At 46.3% G+C, this 17,711-nt stretch overlaps 1 protein-coding gene across 1 annotated transcript; it reads left to right on the top strand.

Annotated features, from left to right (window-relative positions):
- Positions 1-635: 635 nt before the first annotated feature.
- Positions 636-16,060, top strand: DDX25 (DEAD-box helicase 25). Its single transcript, XM_006174318.2, has 12 exons — positions 636-759; positions 1,383-1,449; positions 1,706-1,747; positions 2,251-2,386; positions 3,581-3,673; positions 3,770-3,872; positions 5,332-5,446; positions 6,576-6,753; positions 10,559-10,796; positions 11,873-12,035; positions 14,180-14,368; positions 15,782-16,060. Exons 1-12 carry the CDS (start codon positions 697-699, stop codon positions 15,841-15,843), a joined length of 1,449 nt encoding a protein of 482 aa, XP_006174380.1. The 5' UTR covers positions 636-696; the 3' UTR covers positions 15,844-16,060.
- Positions 16,061-17,711: the final 1,651 nt, after the last annotated feature.

The raw sequence follows: 17,711 nt of genomic DNA, 5'->3' as shown, positions 1-17,711 counted from the left end.
CTTAATCAGAATGAAAATTAAACTAAGCCGGTATGTGGAAACATCACAGGTATCTAGTAAGAAGGACAGTGGTGAGAACTTGAACAATTCTGTTTCCTTGTCGGCATTTTTCGCATTCGAATTCATTTGTCCGATGAGCCTCACCCATTGTGACTCTCCGCCTTCCTATGCATCTCGCTATCCTTTCTGATATCTTGCAATGCAGAGGCGGAAATTTCGGGGGAACGCGGGCACGAGAGCTTGAAGTGGGGTGGAGGGGTCCTGCCTCATCACCAGCAGAACAGTCTGGGTAGAGGGTGGTGGGGGAAGAGAGGTTGGACTCTCGTATCAATAGGAAGATTGCTGCCGCTTAGAGTCCCATGCTCTTGCTGGCTTAGCAGAGTCAGCTGCGGGCGAATGTTCACTACAATAGCGCTCAGGCCGGGTTTCTCACGCCTGGCGCGGGTGGGGGCATGGCCAAAGAGAAACCAGGAGGCCAACTCACTCCTACAGCCCTCTCCCTCCTTCCGCCGCCCCCTCCTTCCTGCCGGACTCCTCCCACCCCCCACCCTCCGAACCCCAGCTCCGAGCTCCGGCGCTTGCGCGCGGCGGGCGGTCGGCCCCCGGAGGAAGCCCATTGGCCGCTGGGTGGAGCCGGGCGCTGCCTCGCGCCTGTGGTGGTCGCACGTGCTGGGGGCGGAAGCCGCGATCGCAGCTATGGCGTCGTTACTTTGGGGAGGCGATGCGGGGGCAGCGGAGAGCGAGCGGCTGAACAGCCACGTAACCGACACCGAGCCGGGGAGGGCAAGGGGGCGTGGGCTAGAACAGCACTCCCAGAGGGAGACCTAATGGCGTGGGGAAGGGGGAGCCCCGCTAGCGTTTTGAGTGGGGTGTCAAAGGGTGGAGGGGAGATGTGGCAGGAATTTGGAAGAGGGCCACGGGACAGGAGACCCCGAGAGAAGCAAGACCTTTGGTTAGAGAGGGCCAAATGAAGACATCTGCGGGAGGGAAAGCAGCTGGTAGCCCCAGCTAGACCCTGAGTTTTCTGCTCTCCCAATTTGACCCTTAAGCCTCGGCTAGCTTCCATCTCATCAGCCAGAGCGCTTTCCTATCTACCATCCCTTGAAAGTACTGTGACCCCCCCCCCCCCAGGAACTGTCACATGTAGACTAGAGACTTATAAAGAACTTCATGTACAAGGGCAGCAGAAAGTCTCCTCCAATTTTAGGATAATTCATACAGGAGACCTATTCCTGAAAGGAACCTATTAATACATAATATTGCAAAGGAAACAGTATTGGAGTGGCCTTCCCTACCTCCCTTCCAGCCCCTGTTTGGGGGTAGCACTGGGCTGCTTGATGGCTTGCTTCCTAATACTGATTGAAATTTGTGTCTTTCAATAGCTTTCAAATCTCATCTACCCCTGGAAGAACCTTCGAGGTATTAGGAGTACTGCCGTCCCAAACGTAGGTGAGTGCTGTCAGAGTAAAGCAAACTGGCCTCAGTTAATTAGAAAGCATTGCTTTCCTCACATCCCTGGTATCCTTGGCTCCCTTAATTTAATATTCAAGGCCCTCCACCACTTTTCCAATCTTTACTGGCTCCTCCACTGCCTAACCCTTCCTGTTGTGCACGCTATAGCTTTGGCAAGAGAAGCTGGGATAATACTCTGCATTTCTGCTTGGCATTTATCTTTACCATTATTGTTTCTCTTCCATCCTTTTAGATGGTTCTGTTAATTACACCGAAGATGATGAAGAAGATGGAGGTAGGAAATAGAGTCCTTTGCGTGTATTTACTGGCATTCTGTTTCAGTTAATCATTACGTTCACAATGTGAGTGAATAATGTAATCTTAATTGGAAAAGAAACATCTTTGCTTCTGTTTTTTCATAAATAGTGGATATCAGAAGAAATCCTAACTCAGGAGTGGGGATTATTTCTTTAGAGGAAGTTGAAGTAGAATATGCAGGAACGGGTTAAGAATTTTCAGCTGGCAAGGAAAAATTAGCCTGGGGGCAATGGATGTAGGCTTGCTTGAGGTTAGAGGCTAGTGTATCCTAGCAGAGTGTAAGAAACTGAATCCTCATTTAAAAAAAAGAATTCTCAGTGCTGTGTCATTCTTTCTAGATCCTTCTTTTAGAATAAACTGAGAGTAGGAGCAGTTGCTTGATATAGAACCACTGAATGGGAGGGAGCAATTTATTAGATGTCATTCAGGAGGCTTGACTTTCCCCCTGCAATATCCCCTTTTTCATCCTTGCTTTTCCAGTGGATTTGGCAGCTAATTCACTCTTAAACAAGTTAATCCGGCAGTCTTTAGTAGAATCCAGTCACCTAGTTGAAGTCTTACAAAAGGATCCCAGCTCTCCACTCTACTCAGTGAAAACATTTGAAGAGCTGCGGCTGTGAGTATTTTTACTTTACGTGTAGGAACATGCTGGAAAGCACAGCACAGAGCAAACTAATGTGCTAGTCGTGAAAACCATCAGGATCTCCTTCATGTTCTAATATTCAATATTCAAATGAGATGTGGACTTTTTGCATGCAATTAAAATATAGTTCAAAGAGGGACCCTGGGATATCTGAGTTGTCCAGCGACTTGAGAACATTTTTGATGATAAAATATTTTAACCTTGCTGTGCTAAGGGGGCTAGCCCAGCCAGACACAGCCATATGGCTAGTCTTCATACCAGAACACAGATAACAGGGATTTTGATGGCCCAAATATCCTCCCCCACCCCCTTCAGATAAATTACAAGCTTTAAACTTCCTAATTATATTTTTGTTTCAAATAGTATTTAAATGAATAACTTTCCCAAGTGAGTTTGCATTTCCTAGGGATTTATCATTTGGCATTAAGGAAATGTATTTTAACAGGGACAGTTACTGATATGCACTTAAGGGGGGAAATCCAAAATCCCGATGGAGAAGCTTACCTATGATTAAAAGTTGGCTGGCCAGTAATCTACCAATTAATCTACCAATTAAGCACATTCAAAATGTGCATTTCATTGTAGTGGAAGTGTTCTAGCCTACTTCACTTTATCCTTTTTCCAGCATCTATCATGAGACCCCAGGAAAGATGCATTTCAAAATACTGGCTCAGAGGAATGAGCTAATGTTGTGTCTTCTGCTCCTAGAGAGAACTGATACAAGAATTACCTAAATGAAACTTTGTCTTCTCTGAAAATTGTTAAAACATCAAAATTTGTCACTAATTAAAGAGAAATAAACAATAAGTCTCACTTAGTTTTCTGCCTGAGTAGAAAATAAAACTCTCCTGGAAAATTGGCATTATTTTGTCAGTTGAGTTTTCCCTTTTTTTTTTTCCCTTGGTTCAACACAATGTTCAATCTTAGGCACTTAATCCTGCCCTTGGCTTAGGCTTTTAACATAACTTATTCTAGTGGTTTAACTACAGGCATGTTTGTATATGTTTGGGAGTTGAGGTATCAATTATATATTTCCTAATTTTACTTGTCATGCTCAGTTGCAAAGTAGCCTAATTTAGAAATGCACCTTTCAAGGTTGTATTACTGAAGCTACTGACCAATTATAGATTAAGTTTTTTCTTTTTCTTTTTTTTTTTTTTTGGACAGAAAAGAAGAGTTACTCAAAGGAATCTATGCAATGGGATTTAACAGACCATCCAAAATCCAAGAGATGGCTCTCCCTATGATGCTGGCACATCCGTGAGTTTCCAACTTGGCCATTTCTAGTCTCTTCTGTTCAGTTTATGCCCAGGATCTTGTATTCAGTTTATGCCCAGCGTCTCCTCTTTTCTACAGACCCCAGAACCTCATAGCCCAGAGCCAGTCTGGAACAGGAAAGACAGCTGCTTTTGTCTTGGCAATGCTAAGCAGAGTTAACGCCTTGGAACTGTTTCCACAGGTAAGGAAAGGCTGAGAGAGAGCTGGGAATGCTTGCAATGCTAATGTTATTTTAGTAATAGGCGATCTTGCTGCAATGATGTGACGCTATTTAGAATAGACGTTCTTTCCTAAAATCATGGTGTGTTGGGCAGCAGTGTGGGGCAGTGATTGAGAGCACAGGCTTTATAGTTTGACTGGTTCTAATCCCAGCCTCTCTGCTTGCCAGCTGGGAGTCTTAGGAGAGTTAGTAAATCTTTCCCAGCGTGGTTTCTTGTCTGTAAAGATAACATTTATGAAGGTATGGATCCTGGTTATTCCTTTCACCCTTGAACTCTAATAGCAAGCGCAATGCTTAGCTTGTAGAAACCATTCATTAAGCACTGAATGACTGACTTAATGAATACTTGCCCCATAAGATTGTCATGTAGATTAAATGAAATGATGTACATTTTTAGCACCGTGCTCGGCATAAACTGAGCGTTCATAGTGATGGCCGTATGGGTGTAGCTCACCCAGTCCCTCTCATTTGGCGGAGGAGGAAACTGAGGCTTGGAGAGGGAAAGGTCTCACATAAAGTCACATATGGCAGAGAGTGACCGAGCGGGGACTGGATCTGAGCTTGCCCTTCTCCCAGCCTAGCGTCCCCTCACAGAGAGTATCTGGTAATCTTTCCTTCTTTGCCCAGCCTGTGCTCATCAACTCACTTGACACCCTGGGAACCTGAGTGCTGCGTGCGCTCAACGCTGTAGGGAAACAGGGAATCTCTTAGGAAGCTCCCAGCCTCTGACCGAGAAGCGATGGCTGTGGATGACCAGTGGCGGGTATATGAAATCGTGGGCTTTCTGTAGACAAGTTCAGGGAAATTTATATCTGAGGTTTGATGCCATGAATAAAAACTGTTTGGGAGAAGCTGTGCTTGAACACTTGCAGAGACGTGTGTGGAAACTATGTTGCTGTTGTTTTTTCAATCACTTTAGCTGTGTTTCCCTCTCCCTATCTCAGATCCTTAATTGTAACTCAAAAGCACAATAAGTATCACCAGTTTCTTCCATTAACATCCTCATTCATCCACAACCACCGTTCATAGTGGAGGAATGGAAGTAACAGATCAAAGAGTTTGAGGGAATATTCTGCCCCAGATGTGTGAGATGGATCAGACCAGGCAGGGAGTGTTCTGGAAACAGGCAGACTTTCAAAAAAGCATGACCATTATGTAACCTGTGTTTCTTCTTAACCCTTTGGAGAGGAAAATTAAAAGGAAACTGTCTCTCCATCCTTCAGCCCCTTTCCCCTTCTGTAGTCTGCATTTATCCCAGATCTACCAGCCGCTAAACTGTAGTCAATTAAAAATATTTTATCCAACCAAGATCTCCAATTTCACTTCTCTGCCTCTCCCTGTAGAAAATTTCATTGTATTTTGAAATTGCATGATGGGTGTTAGGAACTTTTTCTCCTGCTCCCTTGTCTCTCTCTCTCAGTGCCTCTGCCTGGCTCCTACTTATGAATTGGCTCTGCAGACTGGCCGAGTGGTCGAACGGATGGGGAAATTCTGTGTGGACGTTCAAGTGATGTACGCCATTCGAGGGAATCAAAGTATGTAACAGCAAGCCAGTCCTGGCTGATGTTCCCAGTCCTGACTCGACCACTGACCAGTGTGGTATATCCTTCTCTGCTTTCTCGCCTCTAAAACGGGGGCTGTCACGGCACCTGTATCACAGACGTGTTCCTAGAGTTAAATGACATGATACAGATAAAGCCCTGTGCGCACCCCTGGCCCGTGACAAAGACCCAGTAACTGCTACCTGCATCATTCCCACGTCCTGAAGAGGGTGCTTTCACTTGCTCTTCTGTGAGCCTCAGTTCTGTGCAGAACACCTTGTGTTATTCCACTTTTTAAATTAAAATATATGAATACAATGAAAAAAAACTTTAAAACACAGAAAATGAAAAAGTAAACATGAAAATTATTCTTTCTTATCTTTCAAAAACCTATTTCCAAAGATGACTGGTTTTGTTAACAAATCTTTATTTTTCGTTTCTGAGTGTTTACAAAAATGGGAGCATTTTTTATCATAGTGTTCATAAACACACAAGTTTTAGACATCTTTTCACGTCAGTATGTATAGCCCCACCTCATTCTTTTAAGTAGCTGCATAATATTCTGTTATTTGTTTAATGTGACCTGGTGATAGACGTGTTTTGGTAGTTGTCCATTTGGGGAGGGTTTGTACAGTGGTGCCAGTGTTTCTTCAGGACAGTTGAGATACTGCAGGGTGACACTTCTTTAAATTTTATTTTTATTTTGTATTGAAGTGTAGTTGATTTATAATGTTAGTTTCAGCTGTACAGAAAAGTGATTCAGTTATACAAACATATATGTATACACACATATATTTTCAGATTCTTCTCCATTATAGCTTATTATGAGAAATTGAATATAGTTCCCTGTACCATACAGTAGGTCCTAGGGTGACTTTTTTAAATGACCATGGGGCAGAATCCAATGTGCAGGACCGTTAGGATTAGCATAAACCTAGAAACTCAGGTATTTATTCTTAAAGCTCTGCAAAATCAAAAACCACAAAGACCCTCAGGGTGTGCACTCAGAAAACCGGTAGGAAAGGTGCTTTTGCTTAAGCGTTGTGTGTCGCATTGCCCTGAATCGTGGACTGTTAGTGTTGTCTGCATCTGAAGGAGGCTTTCGAACCTGTTTTCTCCGCAGTTCCCAGAGGCACCGACATCACCAAACAGATTGTAATTGGCACTCCTGGGACTGTCCTAGACTGGTGTTTCAAGCGAAGGTTAATTGATTTGACTAAGATTCGCGTGTTTGTCCTGGATGAAGCCGACGTGATGATTGACACGCAAGGGTTCTCGGACCAAAGCATCCGTATTCAGAGGTAACCTTCACGCCCGTCCTTTCTTCCCGGAGCTTCTGTCCAGATGAGGGATTTCATTTGCCTGCTGCCCCTAATGGTCTCCACTGCTGTGTCCCCGCCTCCGTCACCTTTCAGACGAGCTTGGGTTTTCCTTGCTTTCACCAGCTCGGCAGGCCTCCAGCCTGCTGTGATTTCCCAGCTTCTTCAGTTTGTAGTCTTGCCTGACTGCCTTACTCCTGCGCTGCACGCTTACAGATGGAATCCAGGTATTGGGTCTGCACCAAATTTTGCCTGGAATCTTATATTTCAAGCCAACATTTTATTTTTTAATTTTTTAAACATTTTTTATTGATTTATAATCATTTTACAATGTTGTGTCAAATTCCAGTGTAGAGCACAATTTTTCAATTATACATGAACATATATATATTCATTGTCACATTCAAGCCAACATTTTAAATCCTTTCAATGGCCAGCACAGTGGCAGGCCTCCTGTAGGCTCATGTCTAAGGTGCCTCTCTCCTTCCATTTCTGCACAGTTAGAAATCTTCTGTAGCTCCGAGGAAACTGAAAAGTGTCCAGAAACTTTAATAATGAAAAGCTCAATATCACAGATAAGCAAACTGAACACCTTTTCAGAATTGTATACAAAGAATGCAGAACATTTAGCTGGTTAAGATCATCTCATGTTCTTTGTTGAGAAATTTATAGATTGAATGGAATCTGCCAGAATTTACATCTGCACTGTCTGCTGCACATGCAGATAGTTGAGGGAAAATTCGTTTGTATTTTGTTTTATATTTTTCTGTGATGTATCAAAACTTCATAGAAGTCAAGAAGATGTTTTGAGACTCCATTTTTCAAAAGCAAGTACCTAAAAGGTAGGGGAAATATACTTTGTGTTGTGATTTGACATATTGCTTGATATGTCACCAGTAAGATCTGAAGGCTCTGCCCTATGCTGAGAGCAGAGAGGCACCTGTTAGCAACAGTTCCCCCGTGTTCATCCACAGGACATTTTACTTGCAGCCTCTGAACCAGGAAATGGAACTTCACTCAGTGTCATAGGGAGGGCAAGGGAAAGATCCGATCATGCATGTCCCTTTGCATGGTGTGGCCAAGCTAGGTCAGCATGTTCCCAGCCGAGCACTGAAGGAGGCAAAAAACCCTTAATTTAGAAGTATTGCCCATCCCATCCTGAACTGGAGCGATTCAGTCTCCATGTGTGCTTTTCACTCCCCTCCCCCGCCATGCCTGGTCCCAAATTCATCCGCTCTGTTTCCCTTGTTTACTCTTTAGCCCAGTTGTGTGTGTCCTTCCATCCATCACTAATGTCATACAGCCGGTTAGCCCTTTCCTGACCTGGGTCCTATTGACCTCGTCGCCTGTTTTTTTTCCTAGCCTCCTTTTCTTGTGTTATGGATACAATGTCTACAGTTGTCTCTTTGAGGATATTCGTTATAGGATTAAAATTTTTTTTTTTCTGTTCTCAGCACTGCCTCTCAATTATCTCAGTTTCCTTTTTTGTTTGTTGGCTGCAGCCTCTGTCTTTGGTGGTGGATCCCTCCTCATCTCTGGTTCGTGATCTGAGATGAGGAACTGGAAAGCTCATCGCCAGCTCTGTGCGCATGGTTGGGGCTTGTAACTTGGAGGCTGATTGCCCCAGCAGGTCTTTAGGACTGAGTAGCGTCTCTAGTGTCCTTCCTGGGACACTTGGTGGCTGGCGTCCTGGGAGCGAAGCAGGAGGATGGGCTGAGAGGGGTCCACCATTCAGTATGTGTATTTCTACTTGCTCCTCTGTTCAGCTTTACCATCCCCTTCTGATGAGGCTCTTCTGCTTGTATATGCTCAGCTGCCCAAGTAAGACGGGGTCCAGCTGCTCCTTACACGTATTCTCAGCCAGCCTTCCTATTTAAGATAATTTTGGCCAAAGACCAAGCGAGACTCCCTTCTTGCCATCCCTTACCAATAAGTTGGTAAATTTTTAGAGAACAGCAAATGAAAGATTCAGAAGCCCAGGAAAGATTCAGCAGTCAAAAAGGGCTTTCTACTCAAGAGAATATTAAGTAAAATTAGATAGAGTATTTATGTTGGTGGTTTATCCCTCCATTGTGCAGTTTTCCTTCCTTTTGCTTAAAATGCATTAAATCACAGCACTGTCCCATAGAAATACAATGCAAGTCACATGTATAATTTAAAATTTTCTAATAGCCACATTAAAAAAAAGAAACAGGTGAAATTCATGTATTTTTATTTATTTAACCCTGCATATCAAAAATAGCATCTTAACAAATGTTACCAATATAAAAATTATTAATGAATTATTTTGCATTCCTTTTTTTTCATACTAAGTCTTCAAAATCCAGTGTGTTCTGCAGAACAGCCCATGTTTCCTTTCCTTGGATAATTTGTATAAATTTTCTTTTTGGAATGAAATGGCCCCGACCTTGAGATACCATTCCGGGTGCCATCTCTTTCCAGACAGAGGGTTGTGCTAGAGCAGCAGGCCCAGAGGCCCATGCGGATTCTCCTCTTGTCTCCTAGCACCCCCCCACCCCTGCCCCCGCCGGCCTTCCCTGCTAATTCTCTGGTCTCTGGTGCTTGCAGGTCCTAGACCTCCCGGGGGTTCTGAGGGGACCACTGCCTTTTCACCAGCATTTTCCTCTATAGCGCTGGGACAGCAGCTTCATCCACCTTCTCGTTTACCACACTTTTCCAGCTTCCAGAAACACATTGGAACGTCTTATCCACCCGTTTGTCCTCTCCTGTTCTCCACGTTTCGTGACTTCATGTCTTTTTATCCTTTTACAATCACATTAGTGGGATACGGAAGCTGAAGGTGGCACGTGTGGCCAGTCTGCCACAGTCACCCAGAAGCTCGTCACGTTGTTCTGCGAAGTCCCCCGATGGTCCAGGTCCCGGGCTCACAGCCGTGTTTGGGAATCACTAGGCTGTTTAATCTTTCCTCCCTTTTAGCACTAATGGCTTCCTCTCTAAGTGCTTTGCTGTCTCCTCAAAAGTGGTCATTTCTCTCTGGTCTGGCTTCTATTTTGTAAAATAAAATTAACTTTTTAATTGATGTATAAAATATGCAGAGAGAAATACACCAATCCTAAGTGTACCACTGGGTGAATTATCACAGAGAGGCTCTGCCCAGGGGCCAGTGGCCCAGATCATAGCATACAACTTTGCCTGCACTCCGGAGGTCCCCCGCAGCCCCTGTCCGGTCCCCGGCCCTCTCTCCTCCCAGGCTTGACTCTCTGCTGACTGCTGACTCTGTAGATTCATTTTGCCTGTTTTTGAACTTGGTACCAACTAGCCTGAGCCCGTTGTGGGCTCAGTCAACACTCTACATGTGGCAGCGTCTCCCCTTTTCACTCCCTTTTTGTTTATATCCAGGTTCTTCCCATTCCAAACAGAGTTCACGTGGCTGTTGTTCTTTCCCGCCCAAGAAATAGCGCACCTGCCACTGAATGATGGACCTCTGGGTCCTTCTTCCCCGTTGAGCTTTGTGCCAGGTGATGGCCACAGTCAGCACCTGGACTGACACTCTTGGCTCCATGAGCCTGTCTCTCGTAAGGGGAATGCTGGCATGAGAAACCCCAAACCCTGCAGAACTCTTTCCTCACCTTCACTCTTGGGGCCCACCTCCAGTTTACGCATTTTCCCAAATTCTTGGTGGGAAGGAGGGGCTGACACGGGGTGTTTGGCCCCAGAGCGGGGGCGGGGGGCTGCTGATGGCAGTGGGTCAAGTGCTGGAGTCCACCCCCGAGGAGGGCGACGGGCCCGGCCGTTGGGTGACCTCCCTCTTCCCTCCTCCTTACAGAGCTTTGCCCTCCGAGTGCCAGATGCTCCTCTTTTCTGCCACCTTTGAAGAGTCTGTGTGGCAGTTTGCAGAGCGAATCATTCCGGACCCTAATGTCATCAAGTTGCGGAAAGAGGAGCTGACGCTGAACAACATCCGGCAGTATTACGTGCTGTGCAGGGACAGGAAGGACAAGTACCAGGCTCTGTGCAACATTTACGGCGGCATCACCATCGGCCAGGCCATCATCTTCTGCCAGGTAACGCCGAGACCCATCTCTGTCCTGCCCAACTTCCCTGTCGGCGGACGGAGGGGACAGGAAGGCTGGGAGGCGCCTAGAGCCGGGCACCGTGGTCAGCACTCTCTGTGCACTATGTTGTTTAATCCTCAGAGCAACTCTGAATAGAAATGATCTGTATTTTACGGGGAAGCTTAGAAAGGTTAAGTAATGGAGTGACTTCAGTGTGATGCTAACCAGGGGGCTTCCTGGTGTTCGCGGGGCTGCTTCTGACTCTGCCCCGTTAGGCTGATGTTCATTGTGGGGTTTCCACAGACACCCTTTATCAGGTTAAGAATGTTCCTCTATTCCTGACTTACCATGAGCGAAGGAGCCACTCACTCACCCACTATTAATACCCCTTATTTTTATTTTCGTATTTATTTTCCTGTCCGACATTTTTCACATTCGTGTCCTGGTTGTGTTTTCCCACCACGTGAACGCTGTCAGCTCCGTGAGGGCAGGATCCCACCCGCCTCTCTCACCCTCACGCCTGCCCCAGAACAGCCCCGCCTGGCACACGGACCGCGCTGGAAACCTCTGCAGAGCAAAGGAAAGCTCAGCTCTGCCACGGGCTGCCACGTGACCTTGGGCAAATCACTTAATGTTTTTAAGCTCTAGGTTTATCTTTTAATTCTTAAAATGAAATTAGGTAGCTGCTTCATCAAATTGTCATGAAAGCAAATGAGCGCAGTGGGGGTACAGGTTTCCACCAGGCGCCCGAGGTGTACAGAGCGCTCTGGGAGCGTCTGATGCTCTTGGTGTTTGGTTCTCTTATTTTGTCCTCAGACCCCCGTGAGAGGTAGGCGGAGCACTTTCGTCTTGGTATCGTGGCTGAGAAGCCAAAACTCTGACAAGTTGAGAGGATGTGACCCGTAGAATCACAGTGGGAGGGAGAATTCCCTGCCACATTCAAAGGCTCTTCTAGGCCCGGAGGGGAGGTGAAATGAAACTCTGCGGCAGCCCTGCCGGCTCCCTGCCCTGCAGACGGGAGCGCTGCACACACAGCCAGGCTGTTTTAACTTGGGGGGCTGTGCTGGGTTTTCATTCTCATGCAGACTCGTCGAAATGCCAAGTGGCTGACTGTGGAGATGATGCAGGATGGCCACCAGGTGTCTTTGTTAAGCGGAGAGCTGACCGTGGATCAGCGAGCTTCCATCATTCAGAGGTTTCGGGATGGGAAGGAGAAAGTCCTTATAACGACCAACGTCTGTGCTCGAGGTGTGTGAGTGTGTGCGCACACGTGCATGCGCACTTCAAGTCAAGTTTATTGAAGCACCATTTACATATGATAAAATTCACTCTTTTTAAAAATATGGTTCATTGAGTTTTGACAGGCATACATAGTCACATACCCGTCACTATAATCAAAATGCAGAATATTTCCATCTCCTCTCAAAGTTTCCTTTTGCTCCTTTGCAATCTGTCTCTGCAATACTGGCCCCTGGCGACTGCTGAGTAGATTTCTGTACCTGTATTTCTTTCTCTTCCAGTTACTGTATAAGTTAAATCATACAGTTTGTAGCCTCTTTGTCCAACTTACTCCACTTGACATAATGCTCTTGAATTTATCCATGTTGTTACACATACCATCGGCCATCCCTTTTCATTGCTGAGTAGTATTCCATTGAACAGGTGGACCACAGTTAGTTCATCCATTTGCCAGTTTTGGACATTTGGATTATTTTCAATTTAGGGCTGTTTTGAAGAAAGCTGTAATAAACATTCATGTATAGGCTTTACATAGACACATGCTTCCATTTCTCTTGGGTAAATAGCTGGGAGTACAATTTCTGGGTCATATGGTAAGTGTATGTTCAGCTTTGTAGGAAATTAAAAACCTGCTTTCCAAAGCGACTGTACCACTTAGCATTTCCACGAGCAATGTAGGAAACTTCCACTTGTCCTGCATCCTTGTTAGCAGTTAGTATCATCACTCTTTTTCATTTTAACCTTTCCGGTAGATGTGTGTGGTAGCCTGTGTTTCTCACTTGCATTCCCTAATGACTAACAATGTTGGTCATCTCTGAGGTGTTTTTAATTTTAAAACTGTTGACTACTAGGGGAATAAAGACCTTTGTTTTTTCAAGAGGAGGGCCTTCCTGCTTTCCTCACTCCCCTCATATCCTTGCCAGACCCCATGCTCCCACCATGGTTCCTAACTTACTACTAGTTCAGCCGTTAGAACCTAGGATCTGCCATGAATGCTGAGCTTGGCACTTGGGAAGAGTAACCTGAAAAAGGATGAGGTTCCTGCCCCTGGGAGCTCACTGCCTGGGCCCTGACACTCCGGACCAGCGCCCTCCAATAGAAACTTTTGCGTCAGTGGAGATCTTCTATTCTGTGCCATCCAGCTGGTAGCCACTAGCCACATATGGTGGCTGTTAAGCGTGTGGGGTATGGCTAACATGGCTGAGGACCTGGATTTTTAATTTGAATCAGTGTGAAGTTAAGTAGCCCCATGAGGCTAATGTTCACCATACTGGACAGTGTAACTCCAGACCCCAGAGCAAAGAACGCACAGATTGCTTCAGAGTCAAAGCACGGAGCAGAGAGGACAAAGATTATGACCCAGACAGCTTACTCATGCTGGGGGACAGAGGCACTGGCCGGGCACAGATGTGTTCCTGGGAAGCATGAGCCGGGACCAGTGTTGAAGGAAGGGGAGAATTCAGTCGGATGCGAGTTTACAGTTTGCTTGGGAAGCGGCGAGACCGTGTGACTTCAGTGAGGGATTTGTGAGTCAGGAGAGAAAGACGGGACTTTGGGGAGCTGGGAGGTCTCAGTTATTTGTACTTTATCCTGGACAGTGTGGGCAGCTGGGCTGGAGACCCAAGTGCACTAGACGGGGCTGTGGTGCCCGAGGTGAGGGATTAGAGGAGTGGGAGACGAGAGAGAGGGGAGACCGGTCTGGAAGTTGTTGTAATAGTGGAGGCAACAGATTAAATGACCTGACCAGAGCAGTGGCCGTGGAATGGGGTGGAGCTGTGGCCCTGGATGGGTAAGGGGACCTCGCACAGCAGGAGTGGGGAGGAGGGAGTGGCTCTCTGGCTGGGTGAGAGCCCCTCCCCACCACGTGCATGTGCGCAGGGCACACACACACACGCACACATACGCACGCGCACACACACACACACACGCACAGTGTACGTATTGAGACTTCAGTAGAATTCACTTATACTGACCTCTCACCCAGTGTCATAGACACACACACTGTGCAAGCAAACTGCCTGACCAGGGGACCTATTCCAACTATGGAAAAGCAGGCTTGATTTATAGAGTTTGTTTGTTACATGAGAATTCCCTTGAATAGCCACGTCCTAAGGGAAAGCGTGCAGGCCCCTGCAGTGTCCTTCCTCTTCCAGGGATTGATGTGAAGCAGGTCACAATCGTTGTGAACTTTGACCTTCCTGTGAACCAAGCAGAGGAGCCGGACTATGAGACCTACCTCCACCGCATCGGGCGGACCGGCCGCTTTGGGAAAAAAGGCCTTGCCTTCAACATGATTGAGTTGGACAAGCTGCCCCTGCTGAAGAAGATCCAGGACCACTTCAGTGAGTAGCCCCTTCTGGAGCGGGAGGGCTTTGGCAGTGGTGATCGAGTCACAGATCTCAAGCCCGGGGCTCCTGACAGGATGCGGGCAGGAGCCATGGAGTGGGAGGCCTCTGGTGCTCAGAGCCAGAGTTCCTAATGTGAGATGGGGTGGTGCATTCATATGTGGTTGTTAAAGAAAAATGTGAAAATCAAGTGGAATTAACATGAGCTCAGATGTCTCCATTATTGCTCATTCTGGGATCTGGAGCAGATTTCACGTCCATAAAGAACCACCCTAAGCAAAATAATAAGAGCTTTTAGGATGATGTTGTATCCCCAGCTTCCTCTTTATCCTAATTTTTCCCTTCCTCTTGCCCCACCAACCAACTTGGACAGTCCTGAATCCTGAGGCCCTTCTTCCAGCCCCCATCTATACGAGGCAGGCTCTGACAGCTTGCAGACACTCTTGGACTCTGCTGGAAACTTGAAGCATGATACAAGCTGTGATGTCCTGTTCTTGAATTGCCCCCCGCCCCAAAGCCATGGGTAGATGTGGCTGGGGAGCCAGGGATGAGGGGCCCTTGTAGGACTCCAGATGTATCTGTCACCTTTAGGACAATCAGTGGTCCTTAACCTTCATGGGAAGCAAAGGACACTATCCCCAGGAAAATGCATATAAGCACTTATGTGCCATTTGGAATATAATTTTTCTTATTTATTTATTTAAAAAAAATTTTAAATTGAAGTACAGTCAGTTACAATGTATCAATTCCTGGTGTACAGCACAATGTTCCAGTCATGCATTTATATATATATATACACACACACACACATACTCTTTTTCATTAAAGGTTATTACAAGATATTGAATGTAGTTCCCTGTGCTATACAGAAGAAACTTGTTTTTTCAATCTATTTTTATATATAATGGCTAACATTTTGCAAATCTCAAACTCCCAAATATAACTTTAAAAGGTTTGCAGGCTGACTGTGGACCCTTCAGGGAAGCTGATTAAGCACCCCTGAGTTAGGATAACTGAGGGGTGGGGGCAGAGGAAGAGCTTCTCATTAAGATCACTGTTGCTATGGCAAGCGAGGCTCCTCGTGGCCATCCAGCACCCCCACACCCCATGCCCACTTCACTCCTCCTGAGCTCAGCCGGGCCCCTGCCCAGCCTCCCCGCACCACGTCCTGGCCTCGCTCTGCCCCAGGGTATCGAGACGTGCAGCTTCTTTTGTCTGCATGTTTGATGCTGCTGCAGTTAGTCCTAGTGGTTATTTGGAACCACCCCCTCGTTACCCAACCGCGAGCCTGCGCCTTTCTCAAGGCTTTCCGGACGGGGAGTCACTGTCTTCAGAAGTGTAACTGAGGGTGGGATGAAGTTTCACTCAGGCCCTGGGATAAGACCGTTCCGTTTTCTTTTGTCCTTTTAGACAGCAGCATTAAGCAACTCGACCCTGAAGACATGGATGAAATCGAAAAGATTGAATATTGAAGAAAACTGGATCATTTGTGAAGTATTCTGTATATGAGAATGTTCCAGTAGGTTTCGAAGGTAATTTTTTATGTTGAGCCTTTTTCAACATGAAACTGTTATATTTGGCAGAACAAATGTCATGGTAGCCTTAGTTGTAAGACCTGAGGTCTTTATGAGCCAAACTGATGTGAAGCACTCGATCCTTTTGAATAAAAAAAAGTGAGATTATTTCTTACTCTGATCTTTTCGCAGATAAACATTGTGGCTGTGGGCCACGGGGATGTGTGTGTGGGTGGTTGGTTTATAGAATCGGAGCGGATTGTGCCTCTTGCGAACGTCTCCTGCTGCCACGAGATGGCAGCAGGACTTCACTGTTTTGGGGATTTGAGTTGGTCTGACAGATGGAAAAGCCACACCTCTTCAGACTCACTCAGACTGCCCTGTCCAGCCCCATGTCTTCCCTCCCTCCCCCGCCCCCCGCACAGGCACACACTCTTACCCCAGAGCGCAGGCTGAAACCTTTACAAAGTAAAACAATTTGGAAGAGAGGTCATTTTGCTACTTTTTTAATGTTGCAACTGACATACAGAGTTTCAAAATGTTTTCCTATTTTACTTCTTAATGTCTTCAGATTAGAGAAGATTCAGTCCATCATCAGTTTTTTGATAGTCTTTGAAAATTTGGCTTTATAATAGGCACTTCTTAGAAACAGGCAGTGGGAGAGAAGAACCCACTTGCCTTGTTAAAGAAGTGACATTTCAGGGAGCCGACAGGTTTTGCTTTTAAGAACGTAAAAGTTTATCTGAGAATCCTGGACGTTCTCCTGCCAGGCCCCACCTCTGTCCCTGCAGACTGCCACCAGCAGTCACCCCGGCACAGAGCGTGTTTCTGGCATATCTCTTGATGCTCCGCGTGCATGTCACCCTGCCCGTGTTTTGTCGCCATGAGCAGGGCTCAGAAGTACATCAGATCGTCCGGTTTCCTCACTCCACAAGAGACATTTATGTGCACCCCTTATGCTAAACACCAAGGAAGAGAGATGGGTATGATGTCACGGTCATTTCAGAGTCCAGAGACTCAGAATAAGTCAGCATTCTAACAGTAATAGTCTCTGCTTAAGGAGGGGGTGGAGAGGAGGCCCCTCCGGCACCACCGGGCCAGCTTCCAGAGGAGAAGACACTCTCCATCTCCTTTTGTAAGAGAGGACAGGGGTTGAAGAGTGCCTCTCCTCCGGGACCTGGTACCACCTTGAAGTCACCTAACATAGGTCCACCGAGGCAGTGTCCCAGATCCAACTCATCACCAGAATTACCTGGAGAACTTGAAAAAAAAAATCGTTTTTAAAATGGAGGTACTGGGGATTGAACCTAGGACCTCGAGCATGCTAAGCAAGTGCTTTGCCACTGAGCTGTACCCTCCCACTGCTGAAAAAAAAAATTACAGATTTCTTCCCCATACTGTACACAAGAAGCAGACTCTCTGAGGGTGGAGGCCAGAAATACACTTACATAAGGGAGCTGAAATCAGCAGGTCATAGAGACCACTGTCTTAGGAGGCACCGAGGAAAGGGAAGTCCTCGGGGACAAGAGTCTAGAAAAGCGGAGGTCCCACCCTGCATGTCCACTCGGTTCTCCTTACACCCCGTCTGTCACCCACTCTGGGCTTGATCAGCTTGTGATCCGTTGTCTTGTCCACTGAATACCCAGCCCCCAGCACATAGTAGGCCCTCAACAAATATTCTGTGGAGTAAATATTCTGTTACTATTTCTTCATTCACTCACCTTCTTCCCTGAAGTTTTCCAGCTTAGTTTTGAACCCCAATCACAAGGCACAGGATGAATATGCCTGGGGATGCTTTGCTGTCTTACTAGTGAAGAATTGAGGCG

Source organism: Camelus ferus, chromosome 33, assembly GCF_009834535.1.
Source record: "Camelus ferus isolate YT-003-E chromosome 33, BCGSAC_Cfer_1.0, whole genome shotgun sequence".
NCBI classification, from domain to species: domain Eukaryota; kingdom Metazoa; phylum Chordata; class Mammalia; order Artiodactyla; family Camelidae; genus Camelus; species Camelus ferus.
Note: the sequence above shows the minus strand (reverse complement) of the source record. Positions and strands in the feature narration are given on the sequence as shown.